Source organism: Berghia stephanieae, chromosome 1 (assembly GCF_034508935.2).
Source record: "Berghia stephanieae isolate SIO BIC M18660-M18661 chromosome 1, UCSD_Bste_1.3, whole genome shotgun sequence".
In the NCBI taxonomy this organism is placed as follows: domain Eukaryota; kingdom Metazoa; phylum Mollusca; class Gastropoda; order Nudibranchia; family Aeolidiidae; genus Berghia; species Berghia stephanieae.
In genome coordinates, this window is record NC_088360.1 from 8,769,165 (window position 1) to 8,793,045 (window position 23,881).

The 23,881-nt window shown below is 32.8% G+C and overlaps 2 protein-coding genes across 9 annotated transcripts in view; both read left to right on the forward strand.

Annotated features, from left to right (window-relative positions):
* LOC144967325 (nucleolar protein 4-like) overlaps positions 1–5,417 on the forward strand; it is a 99,001-nt gene extending 93,584 nt beyond the window's left edge. For 2 of the 3 annotated variants that reach the window (XM_078904414.1, XM_078904422.1), the window contains exons 7-8: positions 2,583–2,994; positions 3,674–5,417. In XM_078904414.1, the coding sequence (XP_078760540.1) occupies positions 2,583–2,994; positions 3,674–3,834 (573 nt within the window). In that variant the 3' untranslated portion in view covers positions 3,835–5,417. The remainder of the gene's footprint in view (positions 1–2,582; positions 2,995–3,673) is intronic. The other variant, XM_078904430.1, reaches the window with a different exon arrangement.
* An 18,281-nt stretch (positions 5,418–23,698) lies between these two features.
* LOC144967350 (uncharacterized) overlaps positions 23,699–23,881 on the forward strand; it is an 18,269-nt gene continuing 18,086 nt past the window's right edge. For 3 of the 6 annotated variants that reach the window (XR_013644362.1, XR_013644373.1, XM_078904489.1), the window contains exon 1: positions 23,776–23,881. This exon is cut by the window's right edge and continues 12 nt beyond it. The gene's annotated coding sequence lies outside the window, so the exon portion shown is untranslated. The other 3 variants (XM_078904454.1, XR_013644359.1, XM_078904471.1) reach the window with 3 other exon arrangements.

Below are 23,881 nucleotides of genomic sequence, written 5' to 3' on the forward strand. Positions count from 1 at the left end.
CAGCCAGGGGTGATGGAGACTGTATTACGACTCGAGGGGAGAATGCAGTATATATTTATTATCTGCATAGTTAACACTCAAAAGACGATGCAGTACTTTGTACCTACCACTGTATTAATAGCAACATCTGCATTGTAATGCTCTGACTCTGAGGGGTTTTGTTTATTGTGTTCGTGTCGCAGCGGAAACCCTACACCCAGAACTGCTCTTAGCTGTTCTAGCTATCATAATATGTATTATAATGTGTAATTTGAATTCTGTTATTGTTGACGCGTACACTACTGTTTATTATTATTATTTTTTTTTTTTGCCAGCCAAAGAGGCGATAGACTTGAACAATAAACTGTCTAAAAGATTATTTATTCGCAATTAATGTCTGTGTTTTGGTTACAAATAATTGACTGTTCCTTGTGTTGTTGCTGTTGTCAATTTTTGTTTCTGTCTTACAAATTATAATTGTATATCGTATTTTAACAGACTCACCGTACTCAATGCGCTTCACAATATTTTATTTATTCCCTCTAACAGAACATTAGAAACAAATTTCTATTTCTCATTAAACTTGCAGTTAATACCTATCCGTGACTGCCTATAGCCAGGAGGTACTCATTCATACCTAAGTCTAGTGGGTCAATTATTCGACTGGAGTCTGGCATTGCTTGCTTTCGTTAAAATACGTTAAAGACTCCCCCTTCCCCATACCATTGTTGAGCTGTACACGCATTGCCAATAAATAGCTATGTTTATGAGTGAATTTCAATATATAAAAGTTTACGAATTGCAAAATTCTAAGAGTATGATCGAATGAAATTTAGGTTTGAATTAAAGAAATAATTTAAAAGTGAAAGTAGTAATAGCCTTTTATCTTTTTTTTTTCTTTAGAAGAGAAATTTTTTAAAAAGCAAATTAAATGTTTTACCAACTTATATCTACTCGCTTACTTCTCTACACACACACATAAAATCACACACAAACACACACACATACACACACATACATACTCTCATATAATCTCTCCCCCCTCCTCCCCCCTCTCTCTCTCTCTCTCTCTCTCTCTCTCTCTCTCTCTCGCTCTCTCTATCCCCACCCCCACCCCCGCACTCATATTATTAAACAAACACCTGCCACCCCCTTCTCCACACACACACACACACACACACACAACACACACACACATACACACACACATACACACACACAACACACACACACACACTCATGAGCACACGCATATTTTCACCTACGGTGCTTACTTGTTCTCCTTTTTTTCTCTACATGATAAGTAGTTCTAAAAATGAAATTGAAACCGAAAATGTTTAATACATAATCAAGTGAAAGAATCAGATTTACATGAATAATATTAAATACGATATATGATATTGGAAGCGAGGGTTGGAAAATCAAAGGGTGGGTAGCGGAAGGGCGAAGCACTGGGCGATGATGATAAGTTGACGCCACTGCTTGTATAATGTTATGCTTCACATTGCCTGATTGATAGCGTAAGGGTGACCTTTCATATTTTGATCGGCACGGAAACTAATGATACACCTTGACTCTATTCAGTACATAACAATAAATGTAGAGGTGCCAACCACTTCGCTTTTGGCTGAATCGTTACCTTTTTCGGCATAGTCTTGAGAAAGTCCGTAAAAACCGCACAACGTTACGCAATTGAATGATGATGATGTTAATGATGATAATGTTGTTGATGATGATGATGATGATGATGATGATGATGATGATGATGATGATGATGATGATGATGATGATGATGATGATGATGATGACAATTTGATTTATCAGACCTGTAAATAAGTACACATTGGCTTGGCTCTAATTACGCGGTCACCTTTTTTTCAGGAATATAAAACAGTATAACTATTATATCAAACCATTCTACACGTCTTAAGATACACGACCAAAGGGAAGTAACCCTTGAAATATATGCTAAATCGGATCATTACAAGAGTTATGTGGAATCGATGAACACATAGGTGTGATAAGATTATTCCATATCATCGGGTTGCCTTTGCCTCATTCTCCGTCAAATTCCTTTCCAACATCTCATTAAAAAGGAGAGTGTCGGATGGGAGAAAGAGGTTTTAAAATATTTTGTAATTAAATTTCTTTTGCGTTCAGGGGGTAGCGTGGCTATGCGGTATGGTCTTTGCTTCGTACCCGCAAGGTACCGAGTTCGATCACCCGCCGCTGCACTGTGTGGCCTTGAGCAAGTCATCCCGCCCTAGCTCAGTTTGAGGCGCTGCATAGCGACTGACGCCTGGGTTATTCCGTTCTTCCATTGGAATAGACCCTAGAGACAAATTTCCCTATGGGATGAATAAAGGGAATTTTTAAATTTTATTTATTTATTGCTGCCCTTAGTTTTGATATCATAGCAATATCATATTATATATCAATATATTAATGTATTCTGTTTTTAAATTGTTATGGCACACTTCGAAACAATTTAACTGGGAATGACTGGCTGATCTTTCTTCGCGTATTTTCTTTTTTTTCCCCCATAGAACCCCGACAAATTGTTTGCTTCTTTTTTTTTTTTGTCCAATATTCTCTACTTTCAGGCAGCTGAAATGGCAGCCCAGAACATGCTAACGACCAGCAACCAAACAACACCCACATCCCAACAGTCCTCAGTCACAGCTGTAGCCCCTCCACCACCGAATAACAACAGCAGCAGCGCCAACAACAGTAACGGCAACAACGGGTCCCAAACACCTTCACAGCCAACGTCTAGACCCGTCAACTGTTCCGTACCCACCGCCACGGACTTCTTACGTCATCAGCCGCACCCTACGGCTTTCCATCCCACGCCCGAGTTCACCCCCTCCTTCTTCACGAACGGCCACGGAACTGCGGCCGCCGCTGCCTTGTTTCGGCCAGGCTTTCCCGGCTACCAGCACCCCGCTCATCACCACCCAGCAGTTCTTCAGCATTCATCCATCACTCCAACTGCTAACACCAATGGAGAATTTGGTGAGTTGAATGGTAATTTTTAACGCTAGAAAAGCAGTGTGTAATTTTTAGAAAATATTTTAATACATAGTGAAAATATATAGGCCTACTTATTTTTCTCTGAGATGAATTCATGATCGAATTGAACTACGCCACCCCGTTTTTAAAGTATTTTAGTCATTATCAGTTCCTGAAATGAAGATTAAAATCATGCATTTTTGGCTTTTAAAGGTCCCCATCCTTCAAATTGGATTTTTTTTCCAAAAACAAGAGATTTTTTTATTTATTGACGAGGCAGGTCTGGTAGATGTATCACACCGGCGTGTATTCATTTGCAGGTCTGATAACCCCAATTGTTTTGGGCTATTTTTGTAATGGAAATACTCTTAAACCAACGCAAACTATTGTCCATTACAATTGATAAAGAAGATAAACTTGATTGATCTTTTATGTAAATTATAATTTAGTATCACACACACACACACACACACACACATATATATATATATATATATATATATATATATATATATATATATATATATATATATATAATACAATGTTAAATCAAGCCCATAATTGCGTTCGGTTATCAGACCTGCAAATATGTGCAAATTTGTCCATTCTCTACTTGTTTCATTGCAACATTGACAGTAACACGTTTTAACTTGTTCCATACTAATTATTTCCTCTCATTCAGGTCCAACAGATTTGAGTATGAAAAAGTCCAACAGTAAAGGTCAATTGAGTCCATCGGAGGTGACCGCCATCAAGCAACTCATTGCGGGTTACAAAGAGTCAGCAGCATTCCTTTATCGGTCAGCAGATGAGTTAGAACAACTTCTTCTGCAGCAAAATTAGTTAAAGCCTACTTCAAAAAACTACAGTAGCATCTCAATAATTCGAACCTTTAATCGAGTACGACCTCATTGGAGAATTCTTCGCTTTATTTATGATGAAAATCCAGATGGTTTTGTGCGACGAGAGGCATTTGAATTACTGGGATGTTACTGTATTTAAATATAATATACGCTTTCTTTTGTACATTGAGATTTTTATTCTTTAATGTAAGTATGTAAATTTAACAAAATTTGATAAATGTGACTGACTCTGAAAGAAAAACAAACAAAATTCCCCCAAAAACTCGGCACTTTTATAGCTGTAATTTCAATTCATAGATTTGATGAAAAAAAACGTATTCCTGTATTATTCGAACAAATTAAGACATAAAATTTTAAACGTTGATCAATTTGAGTAACATCTCTAATAAATTAACTTTAAAAAATCATTGTCTTTAATTGTGATTAGTTTAATAATCACTACTTTTGACCAACTTAAACGGCGAAAAGCCAAGGTAGCCCTAAAGGAAACATGCCTTGCAAAATTATCCAAAATTCTATGAGGCTAAAATTAACATCAGCCGCGTTCACTGACATTTTGTCCATAAAACATTTTTTCTTCACTCGATCAATTAAAAATCACTCTCAGAATGATATGTGATAAAAATCTTAACCCGATACTTGAAAGAAGATTTTTTTCACAATTAAAAAATAAAGTTACAAGTTACAAATTTAGTCAATCAATACACAAAGTAGAAGTTTTCTGATCAAAAGGTAAAAAAGTAAAGATACATAGTTCAATATTATGCTGCCTTGTATGTATTTTTCATTGTTTCAATTGTTTTATAGTCTCATCTTTAACAGAAATGTGATGAATGCCAATTTATTCTTGTTATCTCCAGTGAGCTGTTTAAAACATATTTATACGTTTTATTACTCTTTACACTCAGCTTTAAAGAGATATTCTATTGATGAATCAATGCAAATATTGTTATATTTCTCTTATTCTCATCATAATCGAATGCTAAACATATACATTTTATATATATAACGTATCGATAATTACGTTTTTATCCATTTCTGGTAACTGACTATTGTCAACTATTCCATATCATAGGTGAATTTTTTATTCTCCATTTTTAAATGTTAAATATCATTAGACATAAATTATTTCTTTTTCCAATAATAGATATTTTGATCTCCCCAAAAAATGTTCATTGAAAATTGTGTTCGTAGAAAACCAAACTTAGTCATCTCTGTCAGTTTCGTTGCTAGATTTTGAAATGTCACCCATCAATTGTAATTATAACATGAACGTTATATTCAGAATCAGTTTACGGACTTTGCAAATTATGGAACAATACGAGGGCTGGATTCAAGAGAAAGAGTAACTTGTATCCGAGAGCAATCAAAAGTTTACACATGAGTTCAATTATCATCTAATATCTATAGGGCAATTCCAATAACATGAATGAATAAACAAATTAACGGACAAAGAAATGAATAAAATAGATAAATGAATAAATAAATAAATAAATAACCGAATGAATAAACAAGTAAATAAATGATTAGTTAATTAAATAAATAAATAAATTCATAAATAAACGAAGAATAAAGAAATGAACTGATCAATAACATAAGATAAAGTAAAATTTCAACAAAATAGAAACAATGATGTCATGATAAAATTAAAATTCCACAATCTCTCTCTCTCTCTCTCTCTCTAACTCTCTCTCTCTCTCTCTCTCTCTCTCTTTCTTTCTTTCTTTCTTTCTTTCTTTCTCCCTCTATATCTCTCTTTCTTTCTTTATATATTTCTCTCTCTCTCCCTCGCTCTTCTTCTTCTTTAACTCTCTCTCTCTCTCTAGCTCTCTCTCTCTCTTTTCTCTCTCTCTCTCTCTTTCTCTCTCTCTCTCTCTCTCTCTCTACTACTACTACTACTACTACTACTACTACTACTACTACTACTCTCTGTATCGCTGCTATTGTGTCATTTCATGAATGACTCATCGATCATGAATATAATATCTTAATGATCCAGAACTTTTATACCTAGTCATCGTCTTTATGTTGATTAATTTATGAAATTGATATTATGTAAATCAGTAAGAAATTACCACGAGAAGGTCCTGTCTCTGTTTTAATAGAATAGAGAACTTAGTATCACTATAACGCACATTGCAGATCAGGATTGTGTCTTCAAAATACAACACGCTGGTCTGAATTGTCGTACGCTGAAAATTCTGATCAATAGATTATAAATTATTTTATTTTAATATATTATGCTCGGAGAGAAGGCTGTTTGGATGTTTGTATTTTGTTTTGTTTTTTCTTTTAAGTTTAGGGTGAGTGAATTGTTTTATGTTCAAACTAATTTTCAATTTAAAAACAAAGTGAATGGTGAAATTGAAAAGCGTTTCTTTTAATTTACCAAAATAGAATGTTAGTTTTGAAAAACCCTGAAATATCTGTTTACAAATTGTCTAGAAAACATTATTGTCATTATTTGCCGTGATATCAGATTTCAAAACTGCTTAAATGTCCTTTCTATAAGATCACGTTTTAAAAATTTGAGAACTGTATCACAGCTTGCTAATTGCAAATCGGTTACTTAAATGCTACTAAATCAAAGGAAATAAAAGAAGTGATAAAATGGGAAAATTTACTTGCTGCTTAACTCGTTAATTGCCGTACTCTGGAAACTCGTGTATTTAAATATTTGGTCAAAAAAATCGCCCTTCAAAGATCGATCAATTTAAATGACCCTCACCTTGGCAAAAACTCTCGAACTCTCCAATATTTAAATCATTTGATATTTAAAGAACGAGTTTTCTGGCCAACATTTTTAATACGTGAATTTCCAGAGTACGGCAGAGCTAAATGGTTCAATCTCTCTGATGTCCATTAACGCAGGAGTAGAAAGGTGGGCCCAAATCTTCAATCTGATGGGATTTGGGAGTGATAGAGATTTCAAAAAATAATTAATCGAAAATTTCATTTGTCTGAAAACGATAGCATTAGATTATTGCTGCTGTTTAAGAAACTAATTTATTTTTCCATATTAAAACAAATGAACTTATTCAAAATCTTATATTATTGGCTATTAACTGAATTTGGCAACATCAAAATAAGCTACCTGGTATAATGTTGTTTTGCAGGTCTGATAGCCAAAAGCAATTTTGGGTTTGATTTAACATCACCGTAATGGACACTATTTCGTGTTGGTTTGAGAGTGTTTACATTACACAAATGAGCCTATCACAAATTGGATTATCAAACCTGTAAATATGTACACGTCGTTTGGAGGCAAGGAGTCACTTCTATCTCTATTAATCAATGTTAATCATGTTGTTCTCAATGTTAATTTGTTCGACGTGTACTTATTTACAGGTCTGATAACCCAAATTGTTACGGACTTATTGTTGTAATGGAAATACTCTCAAACCAACGCAAAATATATTTCATTACAAAAATGATAGTTTTTGGTTATCAGATTTGCTATTATTTGCACGTCGCGTTTGCTTGTTCCCTTAAACAAATTTCTATCTTTATTATTTAAATTCATAATGTGCAATTGATCACGTCGTTTTGATTTTGTTTTTGTTTTTTTTTACATTTTTATTATGACTCAAAACTCGAGTCAAATAATCAGAAAACGGATACCATAAGTAAAATATTGTTGCTCTGTGTTTACGTGGTGTTTCTTCAAATCGTGACTTTATTCGATGATGATAATTTTATCCTTCAAGATGCTCTGGAATAAATATATCTACGTGGATATGTAATTTAATATGATATCATGATTATTTAATTTAACCAGTGAACTGACGTAATCTTGAAAAACACATATTATTTCTTTAAATGGCCCGAATACTCGTCCTTCAAATATCGGTTGATTTAAATAACACTCATCTTGGCAAAAACTATCAAACCTTGGATTCCGCGAGAGTATTTGACAAGATGAGGGTTATTCAAATCAATCCATATTTGAAGGACGAGTTTTCTGGTCGAATTTTTTTTCCAGATTACGACAGTTGGCTGGATAACACTGACCTGATAATACGATTATCTTTTTTACAACAAACTGTTATGTTTTATATGAAATGGTCAAATGCCTTTTAGTGCATAAGGGTTGTGCAATACTGGAGCCTTTCCAATTGTTTTTTTTTTGATAATTTACTGCCAATTTACAAATTATGATAATAAACATCATGATATTTTACGTGTTCTTGCCATGCCAAATTTATTGTTTTTGTTGTGATCGTCTCGGTTCGAGTCTGCATGTATATAATCATAATCATTATCATATTATATCTATTGTGAAACACTCACTATAAGGGACCATTATTTGTATTACTAGTGCTAAGACTACTACTACTACTACTACTACTACTACTACTACTACTACTACTACTACAACTACTACTACTACTATTACAGGAACAACAACCTCGACAACTATTGTTATTATTATTATTATTATTATTATTATTATTATTATTATTATTATTATTATTATTATTATTATTATTATTATTATTATTATTATTATTATTATTATTATTATTATTATTATTATTATTATTATTATCTGTTTTTTTTACCGTTATGATCACTAACATTATGTTCTATTTGAATTATTTTGAATTCATATTTGAGAGTAATGTCCTTATAGCATAATTATTTACACAACACTTTCCATTTGTACTATAACGAATCAAGAAATAAAAGAGCTGTCCAATAACAATATTTCATTGTGCATAATTTTATAAAGCTTTAATATGCTGTCCATAATTAAATGTAAACGGCAACATTTTCCCAGAGGATTGGATCCGACAGTTTTTTAAGTATTTGATTTTATTTTTCAGGATTTGTTAGTTGATTATTATTTTTATTTGTGACACAAAGTGTTTTACGTCATTTATTTATCTATTTTTTCATTTATTCATTTATTTATTTATCTATTTATTTATGTATTTTTTTTTGTATTTATTTATGTATTTATTTATTGGCGTTTTCGTGTTATTCAAAAAATCTTTTTCGTTTCTTACTTATGAGCTTTCTTTCTTTATTTCTTTGTTTTATTAATTATGTATTGCTTGTTTTTCACCTGCCGAGGGGCTGATTCGGCAAATGTTTACAGAAAGGATGATAACATTCACAATGTTGTTTTATGATGAACGTAGATGATTGCAATTCACGTCTTATGAAATGCAACTTGGTAGAGATATACATGTGAAATCTTCATATTTTTCCCCTCCAATTTATTATAATTTTACCGAATCTAGTCAAAGAATGAAGACAACAAAATGGTTTGTCTTACGCCATACCTATCATTATTTATTCCCAATCATCTCACCCTATCGTGTTTCGATATTACGAGCCAGTTAACTGCCGTGTTCTCTGAGAACACACTCTGGGAACATACTCTGGGAACACACTCTGGGAACACACTCTGGGAACACACTCTGAGAGATTTTGCCATGATCGGATTCATTTAAATCGATCGATATTTGAAGGATGAGCTATCTGGTCAATGTTTTAAATACTGTCTTCTCAGAGAACGGCAGTCAACTGGTTCAAGTTGAGGGCTTGATTTACAATACTTCCTATAGCCACATCTCATTTCCATCATTTTTATTTATTTCTTTCATTGTTATTTATGAACTGAGTTCAAGAGAAAAATACGTTTAATCTTTCCTCAATAGAGAAATACATTGAGTGTTTTATAAATATCTAAAATTTTCCCTGGTTATTACAAGGTGCCAAATAGAATAAATGAGAGGTTTACCTTATTTTCTAACTTTCCAACCTCCACCTCAGATATACTATGTCTGAACATAATATTATTTCTAAATAAAATTGTAATTCGACACTGAATTCCAAATTTACATTGTTAAAAAGGCGCTTTTATAATAAATTTTATCATTTATTTGTTAATTTTCTGTACAACCACAGATTTAAAGTACGAAGTATCTTTAACTGGCGTGCTCTGGAAAAGACACGTATGTAAAAAAAAAAATGACCAGAAAACTCGTCGTTCTAATATCGACACGTGTCTTTCCAGAATACAACAGTTAATAGATAAAGGCTTGGCAATAAATGAGACTGACATAAAATGGCTGCTATAGAATAGAATGGCCCGTTATTTCCAGTATATATTTTGCTGTTTACTATTTCATACGTCCACGAACACTGGTTGTTTTTTACAGAGATACTTATTTTCCAATTAATTCGATCACGTTCCTCTTTTTATTATGTTTTTTTAAAATTGGAAACTGTTTATATTCAATGCATCCATAAAACGTGTAGTCTCCATACATACTTGAGTTGAGAAAGTCAAGGAATTCAATGATTGATTACATAGCCGTATGATAGACCCATTAGAGCGCCAAAGATGAAGAGGAAGACATTGCACACAAAGATTTGATCTTGTGACCAAAATTGCAATTACGAATGTCTGAACAACTATATCAGGCTGAACGTAAATCCGAAAATTGAATCTAAAGTTTTTAAAAACAAACTACAAATTCCAATGGCGATTTAGTTTGAGAAACGACATCCACTCTTTTCTAAAGAACAAAACAATTCGATAAAAATTTCATACTTTAGACCTAAAAGTTAATTTCAAGTATCTGAAAAAATTGTTTTAGAAAAATAAATAAGTATCTGGTTCTCCCCAACAAAATACCAGATTGAATCGATAGGTCAATATGTTGACTGAATTCAAAAGTTGTTTTGTTTTGTTTGTTTGTTTGTTTGTTTGTTTTTAAAGTTTTGAACACTGCTTTTGGTGTATGAACTACTCACTATTATAAGAAGGGAAGGAGCAATCCATTGCACCCAGTTGACTGTCATTCCTTAACTTATACTCAAGTATGTATAGTAAAAAAAAGAACAACATCAACAACTTAATAAGCAGACCAAACAAAAACATAAAACAAAAACAGAACAAACAAAGAAACAAAAAAGAAACAACGTTATTTTGCGTTATACCGTGTTCTTTGGTTATAACTTTGGTTATAAAAATAAAGTTTACAATAACACGTCCTTGCTTATATCCAATCCGATATTTTCTTTCTTTATTGGCAAAATATTTTGTTCCATTTATTTTTTATTTTTTTTATTTCATTATTGTTGCTCTTGTTGACCCCCTTACTTTGCTGAAGTCATAGATGTGAAAGGCATGCCTACCAGTTAAATTCATGTGCAATCATTGTTGTCACGTTGGGTACAATCCAGCGTGTTTTAAAGTTTTGTTTACATATCACGTGACAGTATATAACTGTTTCTAAACTTATGATCACTGTATTTATGGTGATTAAATGCATATTAACCGCATATGTTTTTTTTCTCCTTTTCCTTTATATTCCTTAATTTATCTCTGTTTAATTTTTTTTGTCTCCCATAACAAGTATTTCAATAAGCGAGCTCATTCTATTCAAAGGGCAATGAGTACATTGCTCTCCATTTCACGTTGCAGAATAAAATCCGGTCCTATTAGTCGGTTAGCTGTATGAGAACTACCCTTTATAAAGGCTATGGTCCGTATGGAAAAATAAACAACAATAAAGCTTAGGTTATTTAAAAATTACTGTGTTAGCAGATTTTTAATTTGTTTAATAATATATCATTTGGAATAGCATTCAATTTTGGAAATGGCTGGAAAGATCGTTAGTTCTATCAGAGAATCGTCCGCTTTAAAATAGATCAATAAAGAGTTGAAACCATTAATATTTGAATGTGATTGATGTCTATATATATATACATATATGTATATATATATATTATATATATATATATATATATATATATATATATATATATATTACAATTGTTCCGATATCATAAGGAATTGAAAAGACATTGCTGATATAGCTAGGGAATTTGGCATTTTAAATGATAAAACAAACAACAGTAACAACAATATAATTGCGAAAGCAAAATAAACCATATAATTGTGTGTGTGTGTGTGTGTGTGTGTGTGTGTGTGTTTGTGTATGTGTGTGTAGTTACACTGGTTAGGGCATGTAAGTTGTGACTGATGTAGATTTTAGTTCAAAGACATTTTTCGTTTGAAATCCATAGATATTTAATATCATAATTTATTTATGGAATGTTTATTATGTTTACATTTGATGATTTGCTCACTTTTATACCTTTTGTTTATTTATTTATTTAATGCTTTTTAAACAAACCATTCGGCATTCCATTTTTTTACTCTGACAGTAATAAAACTCATAAAATATATTCATTCTACCCAATGTTCCACGTTTCTTAAGCTTATTATTATTATTATTATTATTATTATTATTATTATTATTATTATTATTATTATTATTATTATTATTATTATTATTATTATTATTATTATTGTTATTATTATTATTATTATTATTATTATTATTATTATTATTATTATTATTATTATTTTTATTATTATTATTATTATTATTATTATTATTATTATTATTATTATATTATCATTATTATTATTATTATTATTATTATTATTATTATTATTATTATTATTATTATTATTATTATTATTATTATTATTTATTATTATATTATTATTATTATTATATCAGGGACCACAGCATATTATTCATGCATGATAAATTATGCCATTTTATACACGTCGTACTCAACATGCAGAGAACAGTTTATTTATGAACAATATGTGCAATAAAAATATTAAAGAATCAAACTTCTCTTTAACCAACGATAAAAATGAGATAGTGCTGTCCCTATAGAAAGATTTGAGATTGAATACGTTTTGCTTTCTATTCCGGCGAGATGGAAATCCTTTCAAATGTGACCTTCGATCTAAAAATGTAAATGTTGCTGCTCGAAGAAATAAATAATAATGTGAAATTGAATGTATGCTTCAATTTAATTACAAAAACAGATCAAATAAACGTTTCGGGTTTCCCCTTTAGCAACAAAACAGGATGAATAAAACACCACAGATGAATTCATCTGTGGTGTTTTATTCATCATTTTTGTAATTAAATTGAAGCTTACATTCAATTTCACATTATTATTTATTCCTTCGATCTAAATAAAAATGGTATTAATCGGATGAAATTACAGTCTGATAACTAAATAATAAATCATAATAAATATGAATTAATTGTGTTTACTTTTGTAATTTTAAGAGGAATGATTATACGATTTTTTCATCTCTTTTTATTTATTAAGCGAGTTATTTTTATCGTGCCCAATAACACAACAAGCTTGCGAGAATGTGTTATTGCACGCTAAAAATATAACGAGTTTAATAAATATAAAGAAATGAAAGAATACGTTTATTCCACAAGTAAGATTGTTAGATATTCTGCAATCAAATGATGTGGTATTAGTAACTTCTATTCACCATAATTTGTATTTTTCTCCTTCTGCTTGAATGACAATATGACCCAAAACTAAAAACGTTGGATTTATATTCATACGCACCAAAGGATTATCTATTTATAATTGCCAATCAGCTGTCTTTTAGATAGATACACCTTATTCAATGAAATGTGCGCAAATATTCTGCAATCGTTGAATAACATTTTTATTCTACGCGTTCATAGCATTATTCAACTATTAGACTCTAATTTACTAAGAAATGATATGGTTTTCAAATGAGAGGGGTGGAATAAGTATGGTTTTCAAACCGCAAACAACTAAAATAAAATTTGGTATCTGCTTCCATTTTAACTTTGAATTCCCCATTTATTATCTAACATCGACCCGGTAGTTTGAGACGACGGCTCACAACTCATAATTCCTCCTATTTTTCAAATAATTTATTTTTTCCTAATATTTATTACTGCTATGCGCCTGGGTAAAATACTCACATTACCCGCCAACCTGATTAATTACACCAACATACTTTGTTGTGTGTAACCTTTCACGTTTGTAGCCTGGTTGAGATAATTTAGTGGAACTAATCATTCAAATGGATGTCTAAAATTAATAACAAAGAGCTGAGTGACATCAACTTCATTCCTTCTATCTACGTATTGCTAAAACTCAACCATGTTAACTAAGAGGCCAGTAAGATCTTAACACAGATGGATTGTATGCGTTTGAAAAAGTTATTCACTAAATCTACCCGCCACATCAATGATCGTTTGAACACACAAGTCTTATTAACATCCCTTATGTATAATTTTGACAAACCATTCAATTTTAATCATATAACTAACATATCGGCACAGCGTCGTTTTGAGTCTGTATGTCACGATATTAATAGATAATAAATTAGATTGTGAACTTTAATGGTAATAACCTCGGCCATCTCCTTTTGTGTTTGATCAGAATATAAGGAAGGCGTTTATTTTAAATGACAAATTTGATTACTGTAAAAAATTTATTTAGGAATTTCAAAAATATACTATTATGTATGCTATTTTTATTATTATTATTATTATTATTATTATTATTATTATTATTATTATTATTATTATTATTATTATTATTATTGTTATTATTATTATTATTATTATTATTATTATTATTATTATTATTGTTATTATTATTATTATTATTATTATTATTATTATTATTATCATTATTATTATTATTATTATTATTATTATTATTATTATTATTATTATTATTATTATTAATAACATCTTTTTTATCCTTACTATTATTATTATTGTTATAATCATATGATTACAAGTGTTGTTATCTACATCATCGTTTCTATCATTTTGTTTCTGTTAAGACTGAGGATATCCAATCATGATATGTTTACAAATCTCAAATTAATATGTAAATATGGCAAGAATAACGATAACAATGTTATGAGATCAAAAGACGAGTCCTCAGTATATTATTATTTTTTACATAATATAACATAACATAACATAACATCAGGAACACGAATGCCTTTAACTTTAACGGATTGTTCTTATTATGAATATCGTAATAATAACATATGTGACCCATCGTCTCAAACCGGTATTATGCCGGATGATATAGATTCTAAAAGATTGATGCTATGCGTTTAGGTAAAATACTCAAAACATCCACCAGCCGGATATAACTTATCCACACACAAAACTATGTGTAACCTTGGAATTTAATAGCTTGGCTGATATAATTTAGTGAAAACTAATCAACAAAATGGCTGTCTAAAAAACAATAAAGAAAAAGAGATGAGTGACGTCAATTTCGTTCCTCCTTTTGAATTTATCGCCAAGAATATTAAACTTCGGTCAGTTCTTTATTTTTTTCTAAGGAGAAGTAACATAAATTCTTAACCAGCGAAAAATTAAATTCCTCATTCTTATCATTTTGATTTTCATGCCATTTTCAGAAATCTTGCACATCCCAACATTATACTGTTTTAAGACGTTGAGTCATATATTACCTATTTTCTCTTGGGTTTTTTTATGTGACCTGTTAGTTGTTTCTCTGTATAATCATGTATTCATGTTGTAATACTTTACTCATTGGAACAGGTAAATGAAAACGTGTCCATTAAATGATATTCCTTGGCTTTGTGAATTTTTTTCATTGATAATATTATATTTCTATACATATTATAAAGAAAAAATAAATAATAATATTATGTTGAAATGAAATCATTGTTGTTTGTTTATTTGTTTTTATTTGTTATATGTTGGGTGTTGTTTCTTTGTTTGAACGTTTTTAATGATTTAATGATTATGGTCGAAGAGGGAGAAGAAGAAGACGAAGAAAATTAGGAGGAGGAGGAGGAGGAGGAGGAGGAGGAGAAGAGAATAAATTCAAGAACTAGAAGGACGACAAAGATTTAATGTAGTCTATGTTGATGATGAGGATGATGATGATGATGATGATGATGATGATGATGATGATGATGATGATGATGATGATGATGATGATGGTGATGATGATGATGATGATGAAGATGATGATGATTTTGAGGACATCGACGACAACTATGTTGACCATCGGTCGGAGAAAGGAAATAAAGGAGTGAGTGGTAGTGAGAGAAAATAGGTAAAGAGGTCAGCTAGATGGCCGAATAGATAAGGAATTGTATTTTCACCAAAATGACCTGGATTCGGGCACCATTGTTTGCATCATGTTTTATACTCTAAAACAAGAAGCTCTAGACTGCTGGTTGTATCTCGATCTTTTTTTTTTCAAATGGGTCCTAGTGTAGCCATCATTAACAAATAGATAGTATGCAGATGACGTCACTCAGGCCTTTGTTATTGTTTTTGCCATCCGCGTTTGTGAGTTGTTCTCACTAAACTGTATTAACCAGACTATAAAAGTTCATGGTTACACAGAGTGTGTGTGTTGGTCCGTTATACTTCCGGATGGCAATGTTGTGAACTCCGGAGTTCACAACATTGCCATCCGGAAGTATAACGGACCAACACACACACTCTGTGTAACCATGAACTTTTATAGTCTGGTTAATACAGTATAGATAGAATGCGTTTGGCCAAGGAGTTCACAACATTGCCATCCGGAAGTATAACGGACCAACACACAAACTGTGTGTATCCATGAACGTTTATAGTCAGGTTAATACAGTTCAGTGAGAACAACTCACATTCGCGGATGGCAAAAACAATAACAAAGGCCTGAGTGACGTCATCTTCGAACTATCTATAGTGAGAACAATTCACAAACGCGGATGGCAAAAATAATAACAGAGGCCTGAGTGACGTCATCTGCATACTATCTATAGATAGCCTGACACCAGAACTCTCTAAGACGTGTAGTTTGACGTCACTTTTTAGGTTTGTGCAGCGTCTGGTGAGTTGTCTTTAGTAGTGCTCAGGAAACAAGTGATCCCATTGGTTGAATTGTTGAATACAACTCACGATTTGTTTTCTTTTGCGGCCAAAGACCTGACTTTTGACGTAATTTTTTTGGTCAGTGTCAGGCTATTAGTCAACGATGGCGACGGTTCTAGAGACCATTTCCCCAATGGGGTGAGTAAACGAATGTTAAATGGATGATGGTGATGACTCGATTGACTGGGACAGAAAAGAGTAGCGTAGAAGTGAGGAAGAGAAGATGGAACTGGATAGGCCATGTCTTCAGGAAAGGACCAGAACACGACAGAGCTGTTGTCTTGGCGCGGGTCTCTGACCGCAAATCGACAACCTGGTGGAGAATGGTTGAGGCGGAGAGGAGTGGTTCTTGATGGAACTTAAAGAGAATAGAAAACATTTAGCCTCCCAAGTTTTAGAAATGCTGTCGAAAGTAATGCATAATTAGAACAAGAAATGTATTGAGTAGGAAAGTGCCAGAAGACAATAGAGAATACATATTTCAAGGCGACGGGGGCTCGAACCCGCGACCTTACTGGTACGACAACTCCGCCTGGCCGGCGAGAGTGTGGCTCTACTCTCTGAGCTTTCGGCGCATAGTTGAGTCCTTGGAAAAGACTGTTTACTCACATTCTCGCGCCGTACTTAGGGGTAAAATGAGTACAGCGTTGTCTCTGTCCGAAATAAATTATAACCGCCTAACAGGCGTCATGTCTCGTTCTGCATGTTAAGTGTTGTTGGCTAGGGACTTCTTCTAAAGTGCGTTGAGCACGTTTAATGGATATTGCGCAATTTTAAAAAAAGCTCAAGCTTAAGTTTTTAGCACCCTAATATTCTATATTCATTGTCCTCAATCAGACATCTAAACCCAACCAAAGTCTGATATATTTGGATATAAATCAAACTTTGAGTACTTTAGAGCTTTTTTCGTTTTTAGAGCTTTTTTATATAGCGCAATATCCACTAAATGTGCTCAAAGCGCTTTACACAGTATCCCTGACCAACAGCAACACGTAAAATGTAGAACGAGACATGACGCCAGTTGGGCGATGTTAAAATCTTTCCGACAGAGACAACGCTGTTGACGGCCAGGTACTCATTTTACACCTGACTACGGCGAGAGAATGTGAGTAAAGACTCTTTTTCAAGGACTCAACTATGCGCCGAGTGAGTTCGAACCTGGGATCTTCCGATCCGAAAGCGAGTGTCTTACCACGAGACCACATAGCCGCACGAGTACTTTAATCATCCCGACATGCTACTGTTTTGAGGCTGTGGGACACAGATGACAAAATAAAGGAATATGCTTGGCTGCTTGTCACAACGCTTGTTGCAGGTTTGTTTGCAATTCTAATATCGATGACATTGCCTTATCATTTATATTAGAAGGGTAAACTGAACATATGATTATAATAAGATTATTCAAACCTTATCATTTCGAAATTTGTTTCTCATCTGTTGATTTATTTAATTATTTTGTCTGGAAATAATCACATAAAATTATCTTTTGTTTACTTATCTTGAAGGAAAGGAACATGTCTTATGAAGTCTAAAATATGTTATTTTATAAATACATAATACTTAACTTTTCGTTTTTGTGAGGTTTTTCTGTGTTTGTCTTTGTTTTCTTCTTTGTTTTTCTTTGTTTGTTTTCTGTAACGTTGTTTGTTTGATTTTTTTCTGAGGAGGGTGGTGAGGGGGTTGATTTTCGATTTTGCTTTTTATTTCTATTTTTCTTTTTTTTTTTTTTTTGTTTTTTTTTTTTTTTTTGGGGGGGGGGGGGTGAGGGTTACTTCTTTTTTTCTTTTTGGGTTTTAAAATATTTTTCGTAATTTTTTTTCATTTGTGTACATATATGCAGGTCTGACATCCGAACCAACTTATGGGCCTAGTTTAACATTGTTGCAATGGATGACATTTTGCGTCCTTTTTTGAGATTTCCATTACAACTATGAGCCCATAAGGAATTGGCGTTACCAGACCTGCAAATAAGTGCACGTCGGCTAAGACTTTTAGGAACCTCTCCGAACGCACTGTGAGACGTCAAAATGGCAATATATTGGAAAGAACTTGAAGAATTTTGAATTTAAAGACAAATCATTATAATTTGAAATTTTATTTAATTAAAGTTTAAGAGACTTTCCATTAAGGATGAAATTATTTTAACTCAAATGTTGTAACTATAGCTTTAAAATTCCAATTCTAAGCATAAGATCAACGGTAATATAAATATTGTTTTGAGACTTTTTGTCCCACAATTTTGGGGAACGATCAATGTGTTTATAACACATGAAACATCTAATAAACTCTGACTCCCATTGGGAGGCAGGACAAGGTAATGTTGACACACCTACTATGCCGGCTTATCATTGCTATTACCTGTGACATGTGGGGGTGGAAGTGAAGACATTCGGAAACCGGTTTTACTGATAATCAGAATAGAGATTTATGAACATATTTATAAATAGAACATAGTGTGTCTTTATTTAGAAGGGTGTAAATCTAATTTATTTTTACAGGAACACACACACACACACACACACACACACACACAGAGAGAGAGAGAGAGAGAGAGAGAGAGAGAGAGAGAAAAGAGAGTGAGAGAGAGTGTGTGTGTGTGCGCGCGCGCGCGCGAGAGAGAGAGAGAGAGAGAGAGAGAGATTTGGGAGAAAAGACAAGAAAAATAACCCTTCATGGCCTAGATTTTATCCAAACAATAATGTTACCACTTATCTATCAAAATATGTAACAGACCTGTTCTCACCAGAACACAGTAAAAGCGAAGTGAATTGAAATATTTGTGGTTATTGATATTGATTGTATGCATTTAAGTATAGTAAAATACTCACCAGTTCTGTCGCTGAAACAATCGCAAAAAGCGATCTGAACACTCAAACTTGTGACATAATATGCTATTAGAGATAACATAGATGGTGAAAACTAATCAGCACTCTGGCGGTCTAAAAAAACAAGAACAAAGAGCCGAATGACGTCAATCCTAGGACTTCATAATATAGATGTCACTGCGTCAATCACATTCATTCTATAAACGTTCAGGGTTCACAGTGTTGTTAATAAATAGATCCGTAGACTTCATAAACTTTTTCGTGAACTAAATCTACGTCACTCAGCTCTTTGTTATTATTTGACAGACTATAAACGTTCGAAGTTACGCTGTAACAGTGTCGTCAACTAAATTCATCCCATATTGAGATAGATAATGATAATATATTATCATAGTTTAATGAAGTGGAGGTAAACTAGAACACCGCGTGTAATGGCTGAAACAAAGATTCAACAAAATGATGATTGGAAGACAGGTTAATAAATATTATACATACATGCTCCGACTAGACATACAGGTAAATAGACAGATAAGGTGATAGGCAGTTGTCTCATGAATGAACTGAAAAGATCTATCGATGTACAATGTGTCTAAATATAGTTTTCTGCCTGCTGGATTTGAAAATTTAAAAAAGATAGATTCTGTCGATAGATAGATAGATAGATAGATAGACAGATAGATAGATAGATAGATAGATATATAGATAGTCGATTGATAGATGGATAGATAGATATAGAGGTAGATGGATAGATAGATAGATAGATAGTAGATAGATAGACTGATAGATGATAGATAGATGTAGAGATAGATGGAAAGATAGATGGGTAGATAGAGAGATGGATGGATAGATAGATAAATAGATAGATAGCTAGATGAACGGATGGATGGATGGATAAATAGTTGACAATTAAAAAGAAAATTAGTGTGGATAGATAGATAGATAGATAGATAGATAGATAGATAGATAGATAGATAGATAGATAGATATATATATATATATATATATATATATATATATATAGATAGATAGATAGATAGATAGATAGATAGATAGATAGATAGATAGATAGATAGATAGATAGTTGCATAGAAAGAAGAAAGAAAGATAGATAGATAGATAGATAGATAGAGAGAGAGAGAGAGAGAGAGAGAGAGAGAGAGAGAGAGAGAGACAGACAGACAGACAGAGAGACAGAGAGATAATATGCAACGTTTAAGAAAGCCACCCATTTCAACATACCATCACCACCCAGGAGAAAGACAACAAGTTTGCATAAGAAAAGATGTTACATAAATAACCACGTCGGCTATGTCGACTCAACATCGCACTATATATGTCGAAGGTGATTTAGGGTTTAAAAGACGAATTAATAGTTTTAAAAAAACACGAATTAAAGAAATACGGGTTAAGTTTATGATGAGAATGATAATATAATTTCTTGAAGTGTCAAACATTAACATTTCACAATTCGCGTCTACAGTCATGACGTCACTTCCCTCGTAAAAACGCATAGTAACTTAGTAACTGGATCTAAACTACGCCCTTATGAAATATTTCTCCGACGAGCATAAAAGTGTATACAGAGGAGAAAAACATGATAAATATGATTATGTTTTGACTTTTATACATTCTGATCACATGACATATGAAAAGTTCTAGCCAGCATGAATAATAAAAAGTACCACTTTTCTTTGTTTAGAACCACGCTGTTCGCCGTTGCTGGGCGACGTGACATCAGACTATTGAATCCATTTGCGGCCATTTTAACTTTGAATATAATTTCCAGCATCTTCGTCACCCCACTCCCTGAAATTTACCGTTTTGAAGTGATAGGCCTCATACTTTGGAAGCGAGGGTTGGGGGGTAGCGGTGCTAAATTTCTCTATTATATTTCATTTTCAGATTACATTGATAAGCCAGGGAATGTCAATGATATTTTTAGTCAATTTACCTTTGAATATTTTAGCCATCTTTATAATAATATTTGACAACACTTATCACCCCCATTCACAGTCCTATTTAAAACCACAAATGCTCAAATATCTTACAATACAAATAATATAGCAAGTATAAAAATTATCTACATAGCAAATAGCCGGAATCAAATAATACGTTTGACTTTAAACCGGTCCTTAAAATTTAAAACTTGGTCCACTTGATGATCGTGTTACAAACTTTACGTTGGTAAAGATGGAAAGTTTTAGTTTTAGTTAACCCCCTTCTCAACACAGCTTGTGTTATTTTTTGTGTGATTTATTACATTTATAGCACTTATCCATGCTTCGCGCGTTTTCATTTATTTAAATACGCTTCAAAAGTCGTAACTTAGTAACTTGCTCTAAACTATCGGAGCAATGGCGGACGCCCTTATGAAATATTTCTCCGATGAGCATAAAAGCGTATCCAGAGGAAAAAAAACCCCATTATAAATACGATCATGTTTTGACTTTTACACATTCTGATCACAAGACATATGAAAAGTTTAAGTCAGCATGAAGAATAAAAGGTACCGATTTTCTTTGTTTAGAACCACGATGGCCGCCGTTGCTGGGCGACGTGACATCAGACTATTGAATCCAATTCCCGTTTTGATAGAGCGGTATACATTTTACACATGAGACATGAAGTATCTTTTAAAATCTTGTCTAGGATTAAACGTTCATCAGGGGGAAACAAAAAAGGAAAAAAAAAAAAACTCGAACCCACTCAAGTTGATCGAGATATACCACCACATAATCGGTACGCCAATGTTTAACAGTAAATAGGCTTACGACAATCAACTCTTAACGTCGAAATTCGATTTTATTCCACTTTGACATCAATTTTTACCTTTTTCACTATGATAGTGAAAACGGATGCGATTTTGGGATTAATTGAAGCCAAGGTCGCATTGCTTGTAACACTCTTTGGGTAAAAAAAAAAAGGTATTTTTGGGCTTTGACGTAAGATAGATTATAGTAGGCATTAGGATTTGAAAGCGTCAGCCGAAACCCTGCATCTCTCCTATCTATAAATAGATAACTGTACCTCGCCCATCATTGTTTTATTGGCGTATTCACTTGGATTGTGTCAATAGAAAGGCATGATGTCTGTAAAACGGTTTTCTAATTACACACACACACACACACACACACATATATATATATATATATATATATATATATATATATATATAGATAGATAGATAGATAGATAGTTCGAAGATGACGTCACTCAGGTCTTTGTTATTGTTTTTTGCCATCCGCGTTTATGAGTAATGCTCACTGAACTGTATTAACCCGACTATAAACGTTCGTGGATACACACAGTTTTGTGTGTTGGTCCGTTATACTTCCGGATGGCAATGTTATGAGCTTCTTAGCCAAGCGCATACTATATATATATATATATATATATATATATATATATATATATATATATATATATATATATGTGATTGTAAAAATAAAAAGTAATCCTTCGGAGTCCATGTAGTCGAAGTTTTTTCCGTTTTCTATGGCATGCATGCTTGCTAACCCTATGGATAGGGGGCAAATCTATCATAAAATGCTTTCCGCCAGATCAAACAGACCCATCTACCTAATAACTGCGTGAGGAGGGAGTACCAATCCCAACGAAGAGAGTGCTTTATCAACTAAGCTATCGGGACTCCCGCGTGCACAAAATGATGACTGACCTATTTCCAGAAATTGATCAGATATTAAATGTGATACCCAATAGGTCAGTTGGTAGATTTGCCATAATATTTATTTGAAATAGTTCACTAAAATGCATAATTATTTATTAATTCATACTTTGTAATACATTTGGATGATACCAAGGACAACTTGTCTATCCAATCCATTTTCAAAACGCAATGTTCCATTTCTCTCAGTTAAAAAAGAATACGACCAAGCCCAAGTTTCAATCAGCACACAATGTGAGTGTTTCATCTAAACCCATTTCATCTTGGAAAATGGATCATCACGATAAAAAAAGGGTCTTTATATTTAAAAAATAGCCTCCATGTAATATGATCAAATGTCTGTTTGATAAAGCGGGATAACCTATTTGTCCTTAAAACCGACCATTTGTGCCCAGCCCTACAGAGAGACAGAGATATCAGATAGTTTCAAAATTAGTCATTTATTGGTTCCAAGGCTGTTTTCACCAGTGGTCCGAGACGATGTGTGTATTGATCGATAGGAAATATTGAATGGAAATGCCATTTGTTTGGGGACCATGACCGGAGTGTGTGTGTGTGTGTGTGTGTGTGTGTGTGTGTGTGTGTGTGTGTGTGTGTGTGTATGTCGAGTTGTGTCAAGCATGTAATGTAGACTGTACACACAGCGAAAGCAGACACCGTGTGCTTGGAACGGCGTGTTGAATACTGAAGAATAGGAATGGAATTCAAACGGGGGATTGAAAGGTGTAGGGCAATGTTCACATGTCTTTTCAAGTAATGTTT